General features: G+C 43.4%; 1 protein-coding gene across 7 annotated transcripts in view; it reads left to right on the top strand.

Annotated features, from left to right (window-relative positions):
- Nucleotides 1-23407, top strand: part of LOC1276401 (cyclin-dependent kinase 14) — a 134826-nt gene that overhangs the window by 93616 nt on the left and 17803 nt on the right. For all 7 annotated transcript variants that reach the window (XM_061650647.1, XM_061650645.1, XM_061650646.1 and 4 more), the window contains one exon: nucleotides 18380-18576. In XM_061650647.1, coding sequence (XP_061506631.1) covers nucleotides 18380-18576 — 197 coding nt within the window. The remainder of the gene's footprint in view (nucleotides 1-18379; nucleotides 18577-23407) is intronic.

Raw genomic sequence — 23407 nt, 5'->3', positions numbered from 1 at the left:
GAGATTTGTCCGTTGGTGGTGCGCCTGCAACGACCGGCCAGGAGAGAAGGTCACCAGATTTACGGTGCGTCGTTTAGGTGGAATTTTATTTATGGCTGTTTTTGAACAACTTTTCACGGCCGGCAGGTTGCTCGGTGCTTGTCACCCACCGCGTGTCCCCGTAGCTTACGGGGAAGAAGCGTGGACGGTCACGCACGGACACGGGCTTCATGCTGTGCTAAGCCGTTGAAAAAGGTGCCAAACTGAGCTCTGTGCCCCAACGCTCAACAAGTTTTAGGCGAAGACGACGAACCGGTGGCACGATTTAATGGCCCCATTTTGTTAACCAAAAGAGCTTATCCTTAAGTTGGAATGTTAAACGGCTTGGCGAGTTTGGCTTTGAATTGTTCGTGTTTCTTTAACTGAAAGGAACTGGACTTTTCCATGGAAGAGAAGATCTTTTTTTTTACTTTCAACGTACCTTGAAAACGGAAATTGTGCTTTGATTGTTCGCCATTCGAGCACGCGCTCCAGGAAGTGCTTTTAAACACAAGATCCATTTCATCTTGCTGAGCTGTATCGTGCGGTTTTTGCCGGAGTTGGTTCAGCCCCCCCTCCTCCATCGCTTTCGATTGTCACGCGTCGTCCGCCCGTCTCACGACTCAATTTCTCTGCGCGCTCTGCTAAATGGTTTCTCGTTCCATTAATTTTAATTAATCACTTGACGGTCGGTGGCTACGCTTGAAAAACCGACCGGTGAGTTCTCGCTTCTGGCCGGGAAAGTTCTACAAACGCTAAGGCATCATGAAAACAACGCGCTTGTTACTACTGCTCGCTCTTGTTCTCGGATGGAGAAGCCCGGTAGCTCACTCGGTCGGCAATCTAATTGGAAGCACTTTGCGTGCTTTGTGTTCATTAATTTTGCATTCAATTCATTTCCGTACGCGCAGGTGTGAAGCCGGGGCCAGCCCAAATCTCGGGCTTTATTAATGTTGTTTTCAAAATTGACAAAATGCTGGGACGGGATTTGTGTGAAGACTGTTGTTGTGCCAAAGTTCCAAATTGTTTTCAAATATCTGTTTGTTTTTTTTTTTTTTTGGTTTTGTGATGTTAGCTAGCAACGATGTTCAATGTATCGACTGTATGCATCGATAGTTAATTTTAATTTCATCCGGATTCATTCCATTAGTGAAACATTTATTTTCGTTACCGATTCGGCCCCATTAAAACAAACGACCCCCTGCACGCCCGGGATTCCTTTCGATGCTCAAACTGAGGCTAGCAAGCGGATCCGGAGAAAGAGACGTTATGTTTGGCACTGGAATTGCTCGATGCCATTTTCAAATTAGAATTTGTATAACAATGTATGTGTGTGTGTTTGTGTCCCTGGGTTGGGCATTATCGAGTTCCGTGAAAGTTGTGCCATGCAATTGCCGGAACGAAAAAAAGTTTTCCCCGCACGCTCGCGTACACGTACGTTTAGCTTTTTTGATGTTTTCTTCGAAATTACTGAGGCGTTTTTTTATTCTTCTTCGCCAAAGCATGTAAGCACTAATCGGTATCAATGGTTGTTTTTGCACGGGGGTGGCAGATGTGGTGGAAAATTCGCAACTTTTTCCCTTTTTGGTCCACGATAAATACACATCGCAGAGGGTGTATCGTACGCTCGAAGTGTCATTCCGAAACTCGTTAAATAGACATTTTTCCTTGTTTGTTGGGAATGGCAAAGCAACGGCAAGAAACGAGCAAAGCTCGTGGAAAAATACCTTGTGTCGAAGTAGAATCGTTTGGCAGATGCCATTTGGCTGGTGCACGTGGTAGAACTGTGGTAGCAACGTGGTACTTCAAACAAGATTCTCCCAAAAAAAACCCTTTCTACGCCCTTTCTCTCTGGGCTCTACACCATGGAGACAGTACACTGGAAGCATAAAACCGGTCTAGACTGGTTTTATGTTGTGAAGTTCTCTTCAATTTCTGCACGGTCCTGTGCACCGACATCCCAGCCCCGGGGTTTTACGCCTACGAGATAGTATCGTAATGCAATATTCCGCTCTGTCCTCCGTAAATGGGAATCAGAAGTTGTTTGTACCTTTTTGCCGTTTGGTTGATTAAAGTTTGTCCACTTTTGATGCTTGGAAATGGGACGCGGGACATCGACAAGGTGGAGATATGATTTCTATTCTACCGACCGACCGTGGTACCATCTTATGCTACCATCTTTAACCTCCACTTGAACGACGTTCCGACTGCCACTTTAAATACATTTTCAGTCCAGGACACTTGACGATGACGTTGGTTCGGCTGCCGTAGCTTGTGGTGCGATTCTTCAAAAAGGCACATCTCCAGAATATCATTGCTGGGATCTGCGGGACGAGTGAAGTTATTACCTAAGTACTAAGTAGTAATCCCTCAGAGGCGGCCGGGTTCCTCTGTCGTTCTCGTTGGCTGGAAGCAAAAGTTATCCCAAGACAACGTGCGCCTAGTTTAATATTGTAAGCTCCAGTGTTCAAGATGCTAAGAATTCTCATGGGGATGGAGCAACGTGGTCGTTGTGACAAAATCCCAAACAGACTAGCACGCCGCTGCCAAACTAAAATGTAAAGTCGACTCGCCGAGCTGGAAAGTTAAGTGATGTCGTGCTGTTTTGGAAAGTTTGGCTAGAGAAGGTGGCCGAAAAAGCAAGATGGAGAAGAATACGCAAATTTCTATGCATAAGCATCGGTGTAAAAGTTGACAGTATTAAGTGCGCCACGAACTCCTCCACGGCAATAGTTAGCGCTAGTTACAGCTCTGAGTTCCACAGAATCGCAGGAAAGTTTTTCGGTAGTTGCTATGAATGGTGATCACAGTCGTGGTGTGCTTGGCCATAAGGATTAAACGATCGGAGCTGGCAGCTTAATAGGATGATAAACTGTTTATTTCAATTTAATGCCTTGGCTGGAATTTATCTTTAAAAACCTTCTTGTAAGACAATAATCGTCCTTCAGTTCGAAAGATATCACCCACAGTGTTTTCACAACATGCTTCCATTTTTGTAGACAAAAACATACACAACCTACACCTGGTTCCGCCATTCAACAGTGCTGAGTCGAACGGAACCGGCCAACCCTCCAAAAAGACATCAATTATTCATCGGATCAATCTTTATTAATACGCACTTTTTGACACGTGATTTGCGAAACGAACAAGACAGGACCGTGATTGGCTTTGGCACGTGATGCGGAACCTTCCCGTGTATCCAAGAAGCGGACGCGGACGACGTGTGCATCAAATGGCAGAAAGCAACCATTTCCCTCAAGCGCGCCTTGCTTTACAGCCGATGTATTTTCTTTCTTATTTCAACAATTCAGTTTGCTGGTAGCTGCTTGCAGAGGAAAGGAGTAGCAAAATCGATTTGAAAACTCAGTCCCGCTTTGCCCGAGAATCGATACCTGTTCGCAGGCCCCTGGCGCGTCCCTGGAGAGATCCCCGGAGACGACGCGTCGGAGTTCTGCACGCGTCCGCCTAGCGATTGGAGGGGTGTGACTGATAGGTTGTTCGGTTGTTCAAATTCAATTCCATTCCTGGAAGAAAGACAACAGTTCCTCCGGTGTGGAATGTATCTTGAATTTCCGAATTGTTGTTGTGTTTTCTCCCTTGATTCCTGCGCTTCATACACGAACTACAATTTACCTGTGGTGTGTGTGTGTGCGCGCAAGCAATGAAGGAATCGAAGCGAGCTTCTCAAGGAACTAAAGGAATGTGTACGGTCTCTGTCTTGCTAGCGATGTTCTTGATTGGATGGGAAATATATTTCCGCACGGGGGTTTAGGGATTGAGCCGAGCCGAGCACTTTATCTTTTCCCATTTTTGGCAAACTTTCCCGCCCTCCACGTCCGCACGCTACACGGACATCCCACAGGAATCGATCACTCAATTGAATTGATTTTGGGGGCTTTGGTACACGCATCGCTGCATGTAGGTGCCCGGTTTTTGGAGGGTGAAAATGGCAACTTCCTAGACATATGTTGCGCCCGTGTGTACACGCGTATGCATGTTTGTTAGAGCGGTGAGCAACTAACTAATCTAATCAGTGTGAAACGTTATCCTGTTGTGGCCGGGTTGGAGGCGGCAATCAATAAAGGATTTGATTGCCTGGAGAATGTGGCGAGGAGTTTGGCAATGTTGCAGCGCGCCGTGCCAGCATGATCGATTAGCAATCAAAGGAGAGCTGCACACGCTTGCTTTTAATTAAGGTATCCTGCGGTACGTTCATAGGACTTTAATTCAATTACATTACGTTATATGGTCAGATTTGGTAAGAATTTTGAAGTATGATTTAAATGCATATCAGAAGAGCCATTAATATATCCTAAAAAGTTGGTAACATTAAAGTAACATCATCTAATAATCCACTACGATGATACCAGCCGGAACTTTAACGATGATATCTTTATCGGCCAACGCGAAACGTGACCATGGTTTGGAGCGAAACGATAATAACGTGCCTGTACTTCGTTAGCCGGAACGGAAATGGTTGCTGTACCACAAACCTCTCGCAGAAAAGTGCCGTTTGCGTGTGTCACAACTGCGTGTGTCTGGCACGAAAGTCTCTCGGGAGTTGGAAAGGCGATGGAGCCGCTTCACTCACCGCTAGAACGGGATACATACGCTTATGAATTACTATAATATAAATTTTCATTCCTTTCAAATTATCCGACATCGCCAACGATCGCTGCTGCACCTTCCAGGAGAACTACGAAGGAACGAGCGCTACTGGGAGAGGTGTGGCGCGTTCTGTCAGCATCATTAAGATTGGAATGGATGATATCCAATCGCTTCTTGAACATTCTTCGATTAAAAGAACGAGGAGCTACGGGGAGGGAGAGTTCTCGACATTTGCTGTCACAACACACACAAACCCACGCTGTGCACCATTCCCTCAATGCGATCGATTTTCATGCCAGTCAGTCAGAGTAACGGACGATCGTTACTAGCGCGTGGCGTATTTTCGCTCTACGATTTGGGCTGACATTCTGACGAAATGTCCCGAAATGACCCGCTTGTCGGCGGCAACCGTTGCTCGCTGATGCTGTTCAATCGGTATGAATTTATTTTCATCATAATTTGTTATTGGCGTGTTTGGTTGCGCAGGGTCCTTCTCAGAAGCTGCTTCGCTTTCCCTTTGCGTTGCTACGTAGATGCCTATGCAAATGAGATTGTGTCCGTTCGATATGTTTGGAATATGATTTTGAGTTTGTGTTGTTTTTTGCTTGTTGTGAACCACGGCACACTGCACCAAGTGTTTACGTATGCTGACGGCACTTTAATTTATTGCTGCGTGTGCTATCAATAAAAAATAAACAGCACAGATTGATCGTTTGATAGGAAAGTTTCATACCGACTTGCTGGTAGTAATTAAGTTTACACGAGAGAGAAAAAAAAAGATAACCTTGGAAAAATGTAAATGAAAAGCTAGTCAAGTCGTTGGAACCAACTTTGCCTTCGATGTTGTTTTACGCTGTACAGAGAAAGTAAAGCACAACTGTTCACTGTTATGCAACACTACATCTTTATTAGAACGAACAGATGGAGTTTTTCCTCCTTTTGTCTCCTAAAAAACATATAAATTGTACCAGTTGGCTGTCATAGAGCGCGAAAGTGGAACAAATTTTAACGAAATTGGCAACAAGAATAGAAAAACGAGACACACCCGGCAATCGTACAACAACGCTCATGGCTGCACCTTCGTTACGCTGACTGTGTGCTGCAATTTGCTCGCATAAAAAAGGACGGGGCAAATGTTTACTCGGAAGTGGAAAAGTTTAGTAAAAACAATTTTGCTCTACTCCTGAAGCCAAAGATACCGGGAAACTGGGACCCGCGACGACGATGGAAACAATCGTACATCAAGCCACTTTACGAGCCGCAGCAGCGAGCTCGGGGTGAAATGCACCCGTGGAAATTAAAACCGGCGCCGCGACTATGCTGCGAGTGTGCGGCCTCGGGCGTGCGGCTCGGGATATCCGGCAAGCTTTGGGTGTACGGAGAGATGGGCGGGTCGAATAGTTCCTAGAACGTAGAAGATTGTTTCCAAGGGATGAAATGCTCCATTTAAATGTTTTATTTCGATTCCAAATTTTTATGAGCATTGTCTATTTATTTTGTTTAAGGGTTAATCAAGCAATAGTTTTACCAGATTTTTACGTTTTCATTAGAGATTGGAGAGGAAGCGAGTTCCTATAAATCATTGGATTTTACTCAGCTCGAATAATTTTATAATAATATGAGAATCTCAGCCCATAGAATGAGCTAATTTTATCTTTAAAATGAAATTAGTTAGACGATTTATACAGAGGTTTGATTTCTAATAAAGTACTTTGCCTGGTCTGCCCTTAGAATCGGTAATTAGTTTCTTAAAAAAATTAATCTCTAGTCGAAGAAGAATGAATGATACTAATTTGTAAAATAATGAGTCTCTGTTCGATGAACGAGTTAAATCTCATAGCAATTGCAAATGGAATAATTTGGTGAATTCTTGCTTTATCAAACTAAAAGAAGTGAACTAATGATTCAATTTCCAATAGGAATTCCATAAATTTCTTTCATAAGAGTAATTAACAGTGACCTTTTTATTTAATTAATATTTAATGACATCATTTACTTTCACTTAAAATTCATTAATGCACGTGTTCTACACACTTTTCAACCCACCACTATCGGTGTTCTTGAAGTATCGTTCTCATCAGACGACACACGCGTGCGCCTCTGCTTGCTGCTATCTTTTATGCTTATAAAACAACTCTTTTATTATCAACCTTCCTCCGCAAAAAAAAAAAAAACAAAACACATAAAATCGCAAAAAATACTAACCCTTGCCGAGAAACAGAGCGCACCCACATTAAATCGTCCTGTGTGCAGTCGCGCTGTAGTTTCCGTCGCCTCTTTTTGCCTTGCCGAACTCTTCCCCTGTCGCGGTACAGTAATGTTTCGCAGTTGCAACTCGCTAACTGGAGAGTGCACACAAAAAAGAGGACGTCAGACAACGAACCGACACAGCTCCCACGGGAGGAGTGGGAGAAAGCGAGCATAAATGGTATGCCTAACGCGCGTGCACACTCTGCCGGATGCAATGACATCACTTTCCTTCTATCCATTGTGCAGAATTGCATTGTTACACGGGTGCATTCGATGCAAAAGAAAACAACTAACCGTAGCGGGGAAGAGGACGCCGCACAAGGAGGGCTCTCTAGCAAACCCCACACATCCACTTCAAGTAAGCCTGAGTCAGACACTTCCGTTCGGTTCGCTTCCGGATTCCCCGGAACGGTGGTTGGTGTGGTGTATTGTGCGTTGGAGTTTTGGTTTTTGTCGTTCAGATCAGGCACGTTCTGTTTAGGAAAGGCAGCAGGGGAGTGTTGGTCCTGTCGGTACAATAAAATGTCACAACTTTATGCGGGTGGCTTGGAAGGGGTGAAATTTATACTTTATTACTGTTTGCAACCATAGTGCACGGGGTCTGGCAGCGAAAGTGTGTGCCGGCGGCCGGCTTAACGGAGTGCCGACGGGATATAGCAAAGGGTGTTGTCGCGCGCCGATGGGCGTAAGTTAAGCTCCTGCTTAAATATGCACCAAGCATCAAGCGCGCACCGTTCGAGGGCAGTGCAGTGTGTGCACACCAAGAAAGAGAGAGCGAAGGAAGGAGAAAGGAAAAAAACAGAGCGATAGTTTGAAAGCGGAACACAGCTTGAATGTAAAACTGTCGGGATAATGGAACCGGGCGATGCTGGGCGTTAGTGACCCAATTTCTCCATTATGCCATTTTTTTCGCGGTACGCGTCGCAGATTCGTTTCACCGTGACTGGGCGTCTTTTTTTTCTTTTTGTTCGCTGACTTACACGGCAGCCGTAACAGCCGGTGATGAATTTCCCATGCAAATTAGGTTCGTCGGCCGACATAGAATGGGCGCGGCGCAAATCAAGGAGCTACAAGAATTAAATAAATCATGACACCGTTAAATTCTTCCTTTCGCAGTTTGGGAAGGGAGCTTTTTTGTGGGAGCGTAAAAGGCCACAACGTGTGTCTACAAGCTCGGGAACATTTTATAAACTGACTCCCGGTTTGGCAGCGCCCGCCTACATGTGGGTGAAGGTCGTTAGCTGTGTTGGCGGACTTCCATTTTGGTACATTCTTTCATTTTATCGCCATTTTTTCCCCCTGTTACCTCGTGCTATATGAAATTATTGGGGCGCCATCAGGGATACGCTGGAGCAATTTTCGCGCCGACTTCCACGGTCGTTGTCGTGTCTTGCTGTGTGTAATTGTGTGTGTGTTTTTCGGTCGAGTGAAACAATTTGTATGAATAAATCATACCCATTTGTGCCCCGTTATGAAGCTTAACCTGCTAACAGAAGCTGCTTTGTTCAGCTCTGATGATGCTAACACGTTATTGGGTTTTAGACGAGCGTTTTATGTGTGTGTGGGATCGTTGTTCCTTTGCTCCTCTGGGAGTTTGTGTGTGCGCTTTTTAATCATACTGAAAATGTGTAAGCTTTTCCGAACCTGCAATCTTCCATGATCCAAAGCTTTTGGTGCTCTTTTTTTTTAAATTAACCCTGGAAAAGGGTATGTTCGACATAAACCGCCACCGCTTCCATTACGCGTCGAAAGGGATTTTAAAGACAGCAAGAAAAAAAACGGAAGAAATTTATATATACAGAGCTGTATGTACTTTTTATGTCTTTTAGGGAAAAGTTTGGTGAAATGATGGGAGAGCATTCTAGCAAATTCTGTAGATTGTTTTTCGGTGAGTTGTGTCTATTATTCTCATCGGTGATGGCAATCTCATCTCGGAAGCTTTTTACGGCTTATGAGGCCATTACGAAAGCAACTTTCAGGGTTTGGTGAGAGAATCACATTGCTAGAGGTATCTTAGGGTATGGAAAGAAATATAAAAACATGAATTAGTGTTCTTGCTTCAATTATTTCATCTGTATGGTTGTTTCTAGTGCTGCAAAATGTCATGAGTATCACGAGATTTTCACCAACGAAAACAATGCTCATTGCTGATAGTCAATAAAAGTGCGTCATGTGCATATGCTGAACACGGCATGTGAATTCTTGAGTCCAACAAGATACTCTGATTGACAAGCTTAGCCTAATGCCGGCGCAAGCATAATCATGGATTTTTCTGGCTGTGAACAGTGCTGCCAAATGCCACTGTTACAGTCATCAACACTCATGACTGAAACGAAGCTCAAATCAGCTCACGTACACCACTGAGATGATCAGTGACAATACTCAAACAGCAAGAGAATCAATCACATACTTGGTGACCTTTTGATTAGCACCCAACTCTTGGTTACTCACTTGGTCACGACATTCTTGTTGACGATAATCATGACATTCTTGGAATATACTTGGCGCGTGGGCTCTAACAACAAAATGAGCATGCTTTCTCCCTCTATCTGTTTTGATTATCTGTCAGGTCAAACAAAGCGAGAAAACATGCTCATTTTGTTTCTTGGAACCACTCGCACGCACCGCATATCTCCCATGACCATCGCGACGATCACCGACTGAAAATGTTGCGACTAAGTGACTGACCAAGAGTTGGTTGCTCACAATGTCACCAAGCATGTGATGGTCGTACCAACTGTTTGAGGCTCGCCTCTGATCATTAAAGTAGAGCTCGTGACGCTGACATGATTTTGTTTCAGCCGGAACTGGTCATGACTATGTCAGTGAGATTTTGCAAAACTGACCAGAGCAAAAAAAAAGTCATGACATAGTGACTGACCAAGCGATGGTCGCAAACATGTCACGAGCATGAATTGGTCACACCAATCGTTCTGAGCATCACCTCGGATTATCATAATTGAGTGCGTGTCGCTGATATGGATTTTGTTTCAGTCAGATTTTTTTTCTGGTACTTGGGCCCTTTACGATTCTAGTCAGTTTTTTGTATGGAGTTTGACAGTTGGAGACTGAAATCATGTAAACACTACTCCAAACAAAACCACACACAAAACTAGCCTGCAATTTTCAGTCTAGATTATTCTAGCCTCAAAGCTAGAATTAGATTCGAGCACCTGCTCGAAAAATGGCAAAACAAGGTGGTGTTTACATTCATCCCAAAGTGCATTAAAGAGATTTGGTGATGGAATCCAGAATCAAAGTGTATGTAGTCCAGGTAGTCTCATAGCATGTTTTTTATTATCAAATTTGAATATCACTTTTTGACAGGATGGGTGAACATTTTTGTTCAAACAAGCTTTCTGGAGGCTTGACGAATACACAAAACACTCTTAAAATCTTCATTAAGAAGCAGAAGTGATAAAAATCAGCCTTCTAAATTCATATACGTTGGGATAAGCCCACCTGTATATTATACCCACTTAGATAGCGGCTCGAAAACTGCTATACAATGCAAACAGCTGACAGGCTGAAATTTCAGCCTACGAACTTGAAACGGAAAGGACCCCATTGACAGTGACATTTTGCAGCACTGGTTGTTGCTTTTATCTTCATCATAAATGTATATCTTCTATTTTATTTATTTTTGGAGTTGGCAATTAAAGCAACTAAAAGGATATTAAAATATGTTCACTATTTAATGGTAAAATTAAAGCATGCATCTCAACTTTACACATATTCTTATCAAACGATTAATTTTTAAAATGAATTGAATCTTCCTGTTGTACATTAAGAAGAGTGACAAAGGAATGCGGAGGAAGTACTATACTAAAGCTAGATAATAAAGATAGGAGAAACATATTTTCAGTTACCAGTACAAACAGCTCTAAGCCGGTCTGGTGATACATTCGTCAACTCGTACGACTTAACAACATGCCCGTCGTGGGTTCAAGCCAGTAATGGATCGTGCCTGTATGCTTAGGACTGACTATCCTGCATTGGGTAATCTCTGTCACGTCATCTATCTAATTTCGATCAAGTCACTGAAAACCAAGTGGGCTCACTAGTGGTACTTGCAGGTATAAATTCGTGTTTTTTGTGTGTTTCATTAATTAAAGTGATTTTTTACAATTTAATAGTACATGACATGGTTAAAAAATTATACATCTGATTCGTAAAAACTACTGTTTTCACCCACTGAAATGGATAGTCCATAAAGCAATGGCATGAATAAACTACTCAGGTCAATGGTTGTTAACTTCATTTTTGTCAATGTGGCTAGCAACTTCAACCCTTCATGCAACGCTGTTCCTTCCACTCATTATATTCCTTCATATTAAGCCACTGTTCGCCGAAATTGCTCACTGTTACTTTATCAAATTAAAGTGTCCAAGAGACATCAAAAGCACAAATTCTAAAGCCTGTAACTCAATGCCCGAAGCCTCCACACATTGTTTCGAGGTGGTTGTACGATGTCACTCGTTTCAACCTTCGTTAAGCAGAGCATCCCTGGTCCAGGCGTGTCCGGTTTTGAACTTCGCATCAAAAGCGGTCGATGGTATTATCAAACAACCAAGAAGGGAGGAAAGATGGGTTTAAGCTTCTTTTTTGTGTGGGTACAAAACAGTTGGTGCAAATGGTAGCCACTTTCAGGACAATCGGCTTCGTTTTCGGTTCCAGTGTGTTGCGCTTCAAACTACCACCACTACCAACTACTTTTACTGTTCCGCTAGCGCGTCAGTAACGATTCTAGCCGGGAACAATATGGCCTTCTCGGTATTTTGCCTGCAGGCAAAAACGGTTCAGCGAATGTCCCCTGCCACACGCCAGGCCATTTCGTTCCAATCCACGGGTTCCCCTATTCTTACGGCGGTCATTCCTGCTTCGACCGCCGAGCCATCACCGTCCTCCAGATGGTAGATGATAAAATGAGAAAATGGCATTCACACTGTGGCCCAGGAACGGAACGGTGATACCGCAAATGGGCAACGGTGTCGATGGGGCGCGAAACGTAACGCATTCTGTGGTTCGTCCGATCCCTGGCGGCCATCGAGAATGATGTGTGAAGATGATAGTCAACTCCTCATGGCTGTAGAGTTTGTGTGGATAAACAAAACCAGCAGCAAAAAAACCGACAGAAACCTTTTCTCGACCGCGGCGGCAGAGCTCTCGAATAGTAAAACCACAGAACGGTTTCAAATCATCCAGCGGAGGCGTCCTGGCCAAACAGTGTGTTCAGGGGTGGGGTGGAAATCCCTTTTCCACCAATGATACCTTTTTTTTGTTGCTGTCTTTCACTGTGTGAAGGGACATAAAAGGGGGAGGAACAAGAAAACACATAACCAGAAAGGAAGAACGCGAAACGGAAGGATCATTTTGAATGGTCATTATTTTTTACAATGCCCGCAGCCAAACTGGCAGGGGAATGGTGGTGGGAGCGGTGACCTTTACGATGCTGATGGGCTCCCATTTTCCTGGAAAACGCTTGGCCAAAAGTGTCCGTCATCTGTGACCAAATGATCTGGGCGCGTTTGTGTTCCCGGCGGGGTTGGCGAGGATCCTGTTTCTTGGCGTCAAGGAAGAGGATGGGTTAATCGAGAATTAAAGAAGCAAAAGGAAGCGTCAGAAGGTGCAGTTCACGGTTCCCTCTCGAATCTTTTCGGGGATGTGTTTTGTGTCAATTCTTTAGATTTTCTGGACCGGAAACGTATTTTTAATCCGTTGGGTGCTGGAATTATATTTCGTTATTTTTACTTCAATCCTTTTCGAAAGATAAAAACGAATTAAAATACAATTAACTATGCTAACGTCACGTGCCTTTCCTTCTGGAAGCAGCTCAAACTAAGGTTTTGTTTTATTTTCACTTAAGAATTCCACACGCACACAACTTTCATTGGTATTTAATAGCTAACCTGGTACATCGTTATGGGTTTTCTTTTTTAAATGTTTATTTAATTTGAACGACGCTGTTCCAGAATCCAGCGACCGTGTTGTCCTATCACACGACACACACACAGCAAGACATTAAAAACAAGTCACCGTGTTGAAATTGAAGCTTCCCCAATCCATCGGCTGCTTTTCCTGTCCGAAATAACAAAATGATTCAAACAGATCCGTATAAAAAAAAAAAAAAAAGGGCGACCCAAATGCCATCTCGAGCCAGATGCCAACGACGAGCCGACCTGGCCGCTGTTTAACCGCAGCTCGAAAAAAAAAGAAAACAAACTTTAGAGCAGGAAAAAAAAGATACCCATTTGGTTTATTGAGCGCCATTGGAAGGAGCCATTTTCATCCCACTAAGTAGCACCATTCCGTGCGACACCTTTTATGTGTTCGTGGATGTTATGAGTTTCTTTTTTTGTATCTTCTCGTTTCCTGGAATAGCTAATTTGGATGTTGGAAGGGGAAAATGGATGCCTTTTTTCCGTACCTATAAACACCTCACAATGACTCCTGCTAAATAGGTGGCAATCGTAACTCGCGTTTGTTGCTTATCGTAATAACTGGCGACAAATCGCCATTTTTGTTCCGAGAAATGATTGGGAATGGGCCGTGCCATAGGAAGGGAAGCGAAATTGAAATATCAAAAGGAAGCAAAATGAAGAATCAAACGCGTGCAAATTAATTGTATGATTTTATTGCTGTCGTCTCTGTTTTAATTTCCTTTTTGTGGATCTTGTTTCACTTCCGCCGTGCAAGCTGACGGGGGCAGTCCGGATTTGGACAGCAGATCTGTTGTGCTGTTGTGCTTGCTGTTGTGGGCGTTTTTAATGGATTTGACTTCCTGATCGCAATCTCCCTCCCGTTGACAAAGTACGAACTTTCAATCGCAACGATTGATTGATTTTTTGTGTGTTTTCGGACGGAGCAAATAAAATTAAATATTTTACAGCGTTCATCATCATCGTCACCTATTGTCGCACGCGTCTTTTGTGTCATGCAGCGCGAAGCGGAGCTAAAAGCAATTAAATATCGCCATTTTTAGTGAAAAGAAGAACGATCTCCTCCTCTCCCTGGCGACAGCAGGCGAGGAAGTTCATGGCGAAATGGTGAAAATTATAAAAGCTCTCATGGAAATGGTCGCTGCGTTCCATTACCCGGCGCAATCGATCGGCAGACAGGCCCATTAAGTAGCTTATGCTTTTTTCTGCGACTGTTTTCCCTCCCTGTAGGTAGAAATATAGAAGAAAAACTCCCAAGAACACCAGCACCGGCGGAATCGTAATGCCGCCGCCGGCACGAGTCGTGGGAAGCATTAAAAATTAATCAATAATCCACGGTAATGGAAATTTATTGCGGATCGGTACGCAAATAGAGCTCGCGTGCGCCCTATCCCCCAAAACCACCCCACCCCTGGTTGAGGTTAGGGCGGGCGGGAGTGTGGAGAGAGTAGGGAATAGCAGGGAAGGAAGAGCTGGTCGCTATATTTGAAACCAAATGGACAGTGAAATTGATTTGTCGGAATGTGGGCCGGGATCTGGAGATTTTTATGCTTGCTTTCGCTTCTCTTCCTTCCTCCACACCACCCGCCTAATCGCGTCCAAAACAAATGCATATGGAAGGAAGAAACGGGGAACGGGTGGATGGATGAGCAGAAGATGGTAGGGAATGGTAATGGTGGTCATGCTGTAGATCGCGCTCTGTATGTTGCTCATGTTTTGTGGTGATTTATGGGCGGCTGTTCGTTAGCGGTTTGATATTCAGTGGCTTAGATCACAGTGGCCGCGCGTCGTTGCGTGTGTACGTGCATATGATTGTGGTTGAATTTTTCCGGATCGGATCGAAACCCGATTCGATTAATTTCACACTCAATTGGGAAACCCCGTTTCCCCTGGACCTGCTGCTGCGGTATTAAATCGTGGGCACACGGGATGGACGAGCTGGTTCGTTGAATTTCAAAACCAGAGAGTTTAAAGTTCTTTAGATTGAAAAAAGGCGCAGTATTTAGCTTGCTAATGAGTTTTAATTGAATAAATCATCAGTTTCTTACTATAGATAGTAGCTGTAGAATATTACAGTGTTGGGGAGGATTTGTTTATGCTTTGTGATATTTTAGTTAGGCTCTAAATTATTGTTGAATCAACTGTATAGCTTGTTGGACTGAAAACAGCCCATTAGTTGTGAAATAAATTAAACAGCATGTACTATTGAAAATATCGCTTGAATGTATTATATCAGGCATGTCAAACTAGCGGCCCACGGGCCGCATGCGGCCCGCGTGGATTTTGAATGTGGCCCGCGAGAATATTTTGAGAATTGCTTAAAACACTGCAAACCATAAATTCTTTTATTACTATTTGTCGAAGTGTATTAAATTTTCCAGAAAAGAATAATAATTTTGTTGCTACATTTTTCGAAACTAGCATTAATGTTCCCATAACATCTAACAAACTTATTCTACACGTACGTACATAGCAACCGAGACCCTTAAAAACATTAAATCGAATACAAACTCAGTCGTATTATGTTTTGATTTAATTCTGAAATTATGCATAATTTTGTGCAGACTCAATTACATGTTCTCTATGGAAAAATAGATTTGCGTTAACTTTCTAGAACCGAATTAGGAATGAAAATAACTAGATACACTCAATTGGAAACTTCGCAACAACTAGTGATTGATTGTCGAAATCGCATCCACGGCTCAAAGCATTTCCGATCATAGCTATTCCGACTTCGAATCCGGCCAAATCAAACACGGTGCCGTCCGAAGCCTGTAGAGCCGTTTAGAGCCATTCGGAACCGTTGGAGTCATCGGTTGTCCGACCGAATTTGACAATCTCCATGCCCCCGACTGCCGAGTAAAGGATTCATTCGGCTCCGATTTTTTTCCGACCTTAGAATTTTACGTCATTGATGTTCGACTGGAGCCACTTCTGTTTTTTGTCATAATCATGCCACCATAAATGTTAGTAAAAGTGATTGTAGCCAAGTTGGAATTACTTGTACCCCACATTCTGCAAGACGAATTAATGTGCTCTCCAACCTCCCCAAAAATCAAAAACAGAATTATATGATTACGCTTAAACCTAAAGGATTTAGATCAAGGATAAAAACAATCGAAATGCCAAAGCCTTGCAATACAAAGCTTACAGGGTTTTCAATGATATTATTGACATGTTCAGCGAGTTGTTGATTCGTTCGGGCATATAATTGACACTTTCAGCGAGATATTGAATTGTTCGTAAGCAGGCGTTGACATGTTCAGCGATTCTGTAGTGCTGTCATTTGTTTTGTTTACACACTGTGCCGCAGTGTTCATTTTTTTATTCTTAGAAGTCCTAAAAGTAGCTAATAATCATTCTCCAAGCTGTTTAATACATAAATTAGTTGAAAAAAGCATATTTTATCGGAAACCGTTTGTTTACCTTCTGATGAGAATGATCCAACTTGCAGTCCAAGGGGTACGAAAGTGACAGCTCTACAGTATAACCGAACATGTCTACACCTACATCCGAACAATTCTATATCTCGCTGAAAGTGTCAATTATATGCCCGAACGAATCAACAACTCGCTGAACACGTCAATAATATCATTGAAAACCCTGTATTAATAGATTAACTCACACAGTCCTCAATTCCTCAATTCGCGAATCATCTCCCTTCAAGTGTCAAAAACAGATTTGCCGATCTGTATGGGATCACACACCACGAATCTTCGTCAGATAAAATGATCGTAATTTAAAAAAAGTTATTCGTAAAATACGTGTTCTTGTTATAAGAAATGAATATACCACCAGAACATTCGGAACTTGGAAATTAGCGAAAAATAATGTTTAAACACGTGTTATTACAATTTTTCTCTTGATTTCTCAAAAAATTACACGCAAATATACTTGTTATTCATCCAGCGATGGATAGCTCGGATTGCTTGAAAAAGATTCACTACAGGTTGCTAGACTTCCCCTACTTCAGTTAAAAAGTGTGTTTGACAGATATTTTCTAGCAGAACTGCCGTAACAGAATGCGAGTAATGAAAAATGTCCTATTTTAATAATAACATTGAAAGTACATTAAACATTTTTCTCTATCAAAAAGTCAATTTGTTCAACAATAAAAATCTAAAAAAACATTTTACATAAATATTGGGGTATATTTTCCATTCTCAACTTTGCGGCCCACGAATCACTGAAAATTTGTACTTGCGGCCCTCTGATTAAATGAGTTTGACACAGCTGTATTATATGATTGAGTAAAAAAGTAAAACAATTTCGAGCAACAAATAAATAATATAATTAAAGTTAATATTTTTTAACGCAGTAAATCCCAATACCCACTTCATCCCTTATCCTTGACCCTTAACAAGTGCGCTTCCGACGGTAAAACATTTCCAGTTCTTCCATCGATGAATAATTCCTTTCTCGATAAAAGCTCTCAGCGCAAAGAACGCTTGCTGTGCTGGGCCACCTCTTACCACTGAACGGCCGAACCGTACTTCTTGGTACTCACCATTTCCCCTCCATTTCCATCCAAAAGATCGAACCACGAGCCAGGTATCATAATGCTGTATCGCTGCGAGGCAAATTTCCTTTCCCTCAACCAGTAGGTAAAGCGCCCGGGAGGAAAAATCACTTCCGGCAAGAGCGATGCGAATTAAATTTAGCTCCCGGTTACAATTTTCCACGAAACTACTACCACACTCGTAGAATGGCCGGTGGTGGTGTAAATCCGCGACGTTCTGCGTAACACTGCAGCCGAAGCTTTCTTGAAGATGGAACCGGTTTCTTCGAGTTGGCGAGCAGCGATCAGAGTATGAAGCGAGGGAGTAAATGTTGTTATAATCCAGTTCCTGGTTGAAATATCCCAGGGCGCACATAGACGCACACAAACACTCGCTTATACCTATCCTGGGAGAGCTCCAAGATCCTGCCGAGTACTGTACCTTACGGGCTCGGTGGTAGTTGATACAGCAAACAAATTAAGCTGAGTGAATTTCTGCCAGGAGGTTATAAGATAAATATTTGTCCTTGCGCGGAAAGGGGAGGTTGTGATGGGTGGGTAGTAGTTGCAATATTCCATCATTGCTCCAGGCGTACTGGCAAGCAAGTGGGGGATACATTTACACTTGCCCGTACACTTTGCCCGAGTAATGCAAATCGCGCTTGACGGTGGTGTGCTGTGTGTTTCTTTCGGATGGCACTCCTCCTTCTCATCACTTCGGCATCGATAATGTTTGAACAAAGTGCAACTTGTACATTCGAGTTGGCAAATTGTTTAACTGCGTACACTTTACAGCACACTCCAGTCGGTAGAAGCGTCCGGAGTAGTGCAGTGTAAATAACACAGAACGGAAGTTGTGCTTGCCCGATGGCGGCAATCGGTGTTTGAACAAGTTTGAAAATTGATGTAGTAATCAAACCGCCATAATTCCGTCTCACGCAAAGTTGCACTGTTTGGACAGCAAGGGAAGCAGCATCGTTACGCTGCAAGCGACGATATCCTATTAGGACGATAGTTGAACAACATTTTCTTACTGTATTTTTTTCTCTCCTCTTCATACTTTCAGATTGGAACAGAGTAAGCGATCACGAGCGCGTCCATCGGCAGCTGTCGGTGTCGTCCGACAGCAAGCTGCTGGACGACGACATCCGGGAGGAAACACGTGTGATAATGCGACCTAAGAAGCCACCCCGGCCGAAATCCGAAGTGTTCTTGAACAAGCACGACCCGCACCCGAGAAGGAAACGGTTTAGTGCATTCGGGGTAAGTTGTTTTTATTTTTTCATGGTTGTATGGGCAGCTTGAAAGACATTTGTGACAGTAGTGCGCCCTATTTTGCGAACAAGAGGATACTATTTACCGTTGCGCCAATCCCCTTTTTGTGAAACGACGTATAACTTCTGGTGAACTCATCAAAACACACTGCAGAATGGTACGATTAATCATCTGCAAAGTTACAAAACTTTCGCGACAGCATTTACATCAAGTGAAAGGGATATATTTTTTGTAATATCCTTCCCCGTCAAAGTACAGTGTCAGTGAAGTACCAAACATGGCATCCCAAAGCAACGGTCTCGACAGGGAAAGGTACTTGCCCAGTGGCACACATCATCAGGGGGGGTAAACTTTACTCCATTCAACGTACATACGTGAGCATAATGCGCACTTTTTACTCCGTTTTGTATGTGACAGATTGTTTTTTTTCTTCTCCCTTTAATACACCATCTCTCTGTCTGTTTAAATCCTTTCCCTTCGTGCCTTTGGAGCTTTGCCGGAACAGTGATGCACGACAAATGATGACCTATCCGTCCTGCTAAACCCAGTTTTCCACCAGCTCTTTAAACGCCCCGCCAGCACACAGACAGCCGACGGTGATGAAAAATGGGGCAAAAAAATGTCTGCTTCATTCTTTGTTCATTTGCATACGAAAGCTACCCAAAAGTTGTGCTGGGGTTTTAGTGCTTTCCATTCACGGGGTTTGTTTGCTTTCTGGCGCCGTTTGCCTGTGCCTGCACTGCTGATGATAGCGGATTTTATGTAGCCAGCGAAGGGCAAACAGTGTAAAGCGTTGGTGCTGGAGGTTGATTTAAAAGCGATGGTGCATTTGCGAAAGCTCCTTTTGCTGATGGTTGGCTTAATTTTAACACTTGCCGATGTGTTATGCTGCATTGTTTTATGATTCCGGGGGAACTTAAGCTAGTAAGTTACGCGTTTGACTTGTTTTTGTTTTCAATTTTTCTTTCTAAAGTTTTTCTTATTTTTTTGCATCTTGCATTGAAGCTCGAAAGTAAGAGCACCTTGAGCATAATAAATGTATGATGATGTGTGTCTGCATGCTCACCAAAAACAAACAATTCCTGCTGATTGCACAACTGGGAACACAAATCATCATAAACTATGAACAGGTTGGGGTAAAATGTGAAGGCAAACGAATCGTTTGCCACAACGCAAAGTGAGAAAAGATAAACTACACTTCTCAACGGAAAATTGAATACGTGAAGCCAAGAGGGTAAGGTACGGCTGGGTACGAATCTTGCCTCATAAATGATGCAATACGATTCGAAAGATGCTCCAATTGCTTTCGTTATGTTAGTATTTTTTGCACACTTTGCCGTTGTGGTGGAAAAAAAAGCGAAAGTATGTGATTTTGTTTGAATATTTAGTTTTGTTCATGTTAAAGTAAAATCTTGAAACTTCTTTCGTTTTAATTTAAAGAACTTTATTTCTTCACGGCAAACAATAATTTATTCCTATCAACATTTTATTAAAACTTTAAAACTAACACCGACCACACACACCAATGCCCTTTCTAAGGATGTCGCTCAATCAGCTGCAATTGTACGCAAGTGCCAACTTGCGCGCGCGCTTGTGTGTGTGTGGTTTGGGTTGACGTAGATGGCTAAAGCATTGTGTGGCATTCAAACTCGTCGAGAGCTTAACTTTTTTACCATTTTACTTGAGAGCGTTTGAATAGTCTGGGAAAGTTTTCCAGTTCGTTTACCATTGCTTTTCGAGCTCAGCTGCTCCTCTGCTTCGGGGGCTGTTTTCGTTTGCGAACTTTTGACCCGCAGTGATTCTATTCTGTTCCATTTTATTCTTTTCGTTCACTTTCGTTGAATAACAATGCTCAGGGAAAGGAAAGTTTCGCACCACATTCTCGGTTGCTTTCTCACCGCTTTCTTGCGCAACTGTTTCCGAGTGAAAACATCACACCGAAAGTATCGCACACACAAAAGGAAAGGAAGTAACTGCACTTGGGCACACCACTCTCCCGGAAGAAAAGAGTACAGTAACACACCGAAGGCAAGGGATTTTTGCCTTTGAATTGCTCTTGCCTTCTGCACCCGGAGTCCGTACGCATCGATGGCGGGGCACATAAAAGGGCTCTGCGTGTAAAGCAGCTTTAGGCGGGATGTGATTTTGCTGAACACATTTCCAGGCGGTGCGCCAATATTTGATGCCTTTGGGGTCCCACAACCATTCAGTATCGGAACAGTACAGTACACAACGAACCTGTGGATAAAAATCCACAAGCAAAATATGCAATCCGGGCCTCGCTAACACAGTGGTGAAGCTTGTGATAGTGTGGGAAGAAATATTTGAATATGCTTTGCAATCAGAATTTATCTACGGGAAGGGAAAAATTGAATTTCATTGCTGCCCATCAAAAATCCGCCGTCGAGGTACGCTCCGGCTCGCTGAATGGTTTTTTGATAACAAGTGCAAAAGTTTCTCGATGGGGGAGGAAAAATTGATTGCCAACCATCTTTCCGAATTTGAATGGCGAGAGACGTCGAAAGCGCTCTCTTTAAAAAATGATCGAGTGAAGTGGTTCAAAAAACACTTTATGCAATTGTATAAGTTTTTAAAGTGTTTTTTAACACTTTGACCGCCGGCCTGACGTCACAGTTTGCGAGTGAGCACGTAGCGCATGACAAGAGAGCGATGAGAGCGACAATTGTTCGTGCGACTATTATCACTCTTTTGTTTCATTTCGATAACGGCGTAGCACATGTCGTTCTCGTTCTCTCTTTCCTACCTCATTCGTTATCAAGAGAATTGGTGAGCGTCAGATACAGAGCTGAGCGGTGAAAAAAGCCGTCGTGCGTTTTCATATGACGCGGCGCTTAAAGTGTTAAACAGAGCAAAAAAAAATAATACAAAAATTCCCATGGAGGCGCCTGGTGCTTGACGTCGCTTAGAGGATGGCACAGGGGCGGGCGCTTTAGACATTGCCTTTGATATGCATGGAAAAGGATTGCCGTGATGCGTGAAAAACCGTTATTAGTGTGCTCATAAATTTCGCCACACGCCTTCCAAATGAACCTCATTTGATGTTCAATTAAAAAGAGCTTCTTTGTGCGTATCAGTCAATCTAAAGCAGCCTCATAATGTGCTACTGTGTGTGTGTGTGCAATTTACAACATAATTTACTTCAAAGCATTGTTTCGTGAAGCAGACACATACACGCCATTAAGTCCCTCCTTGCCGTGCCATACTTCTTGCAGCTCACACACACACACACTCACATCCAATCAGAATAGTCCATAAAACCACCCCCCTTCACGACACGTTTCGTCGGCAACAATGAGAAAGTTTTGCACAGCTCCCTCCTTGTTGTGGGCGAGTAAATCACACAACCCGCCGGCGGTTACACTTGTCAAAACAGATCCCTTGAATAATGATAACAGTGTCGGCGGGATTGGGATGGTGGCAGCGTTTACTCGTTTTATGCATAATTTTATGCGTTTCAGTACGATGCGAAGGCTCTCTAATGATGATAATAATAATAATAGTACCAGCAGAGCCGGGCGTTCGAATATTGCCGCAGGAGTTTTCCAGTACAACACCACACTACACACACACACACCCACCCACTTGCGTGATGCCTCTCAAGGGTGTTAGGTGGAAGGGGGATGAGTGAAACCGCATCATTTTCAATCAAATCGACTTCCTCGGCTTCAAGTTTCTCGGTGCTTTTGTAGCAACGCGTACGAAACACACACACACACACACATGAACATCAACACCAGCTCGTGACCTATTTCACGGTGGGTGGAGAGACCATAAGTGGGCGATTTATCTATGCACACGCACGGACGGCAGGGCCTGCTCGACTAGCACGCGCCCGAAAAGTCACACTTCAAGCTCGGCTGATCTTAACGAACACACACACACACACACACCCACTCCCGACCCGTGTATCCTTTGTCCCAGTGGGTTTTGTGGTTCTCGATTGGCTTCTTGGGGCTGGGTGCGAGGAAATTAAATTTCACTTCCAGGTCTATCTGCTCGCTGATCATGATGATGATGATGATGATGATGATGCTGATGACGAGCTGAAACAAACTTTCTCGTCACTCGGTGCTGTTGCGTGCTTACCGTTTTCTGCGGACGCGCGTACCACGCTGATCGGCGTAGAAATCTAATTGGAAATCCCAGCTGTCACTGGTGAATATTTTGCCTCGGTGAGGTTGAATTAAAACGATACACACAAACACACACACATCCACATGATAATTCCGGTACCAATCAAGCACCGAAGGCTTGACCTTTTAAAACTCATCCCGTAGATTAAATTCGCTTCCAGCACAAACCACACATACACACCGAGTTGAGTGGGTCCAAAAACCGGGAGCTATTTGCGGTCTGTCGCGCTGTGCATACGGCGTAGGTGCAAATCCCCACACATTGTTGCTGGCGAACGGTAGAATGTAGCAGAATTTCCCAACCCCCGGACGAGGTTTGAACTCCGAACGGCACTGATTGCGGAGGTAGTCGTGAGTAATGAGTTTTGATTCAATTGCGGCCTAAAAATAGGTCCGCTTGGATGGAATTACAGTATGAAGTTCGCATGCTCGTTGGCGTAAAAATAATTCACATTTGCAATACATAATAAGCTTCAAAAGGCGAACTTAATTCCTCGCCAGCATTCTGATTCAAATGTTGGGAGTGGCAAAATGTATTTTCTGCACGATTCACTTTCACGAACACTCATGATCACCGAGATGCTATCATTTTTGTGGTTGAAATTATAATTCACGGTTGCCATTTTCGTCCACATAGAAAGCAGCGCCCGAAATATGTGTGTATT

Source organism: Anopheles gambiae, chromosome 2 (assembly GCF_943734735.2).
Source record: "Anopheles gambiae chromosome 2, idAnoGambNW_F1_1, whole genome shotgun sequence".
Classification (NCBI taxonomy): domain Eukaryota; kingdom Metazoa; phylum Arthropoda; class Insecta; order Diptera; family Culicidae; genus Anopheles; species Anopheles gambiae.
This window is presented reverse-complemented; position numbering and strand designations above follow the sequence as displayed.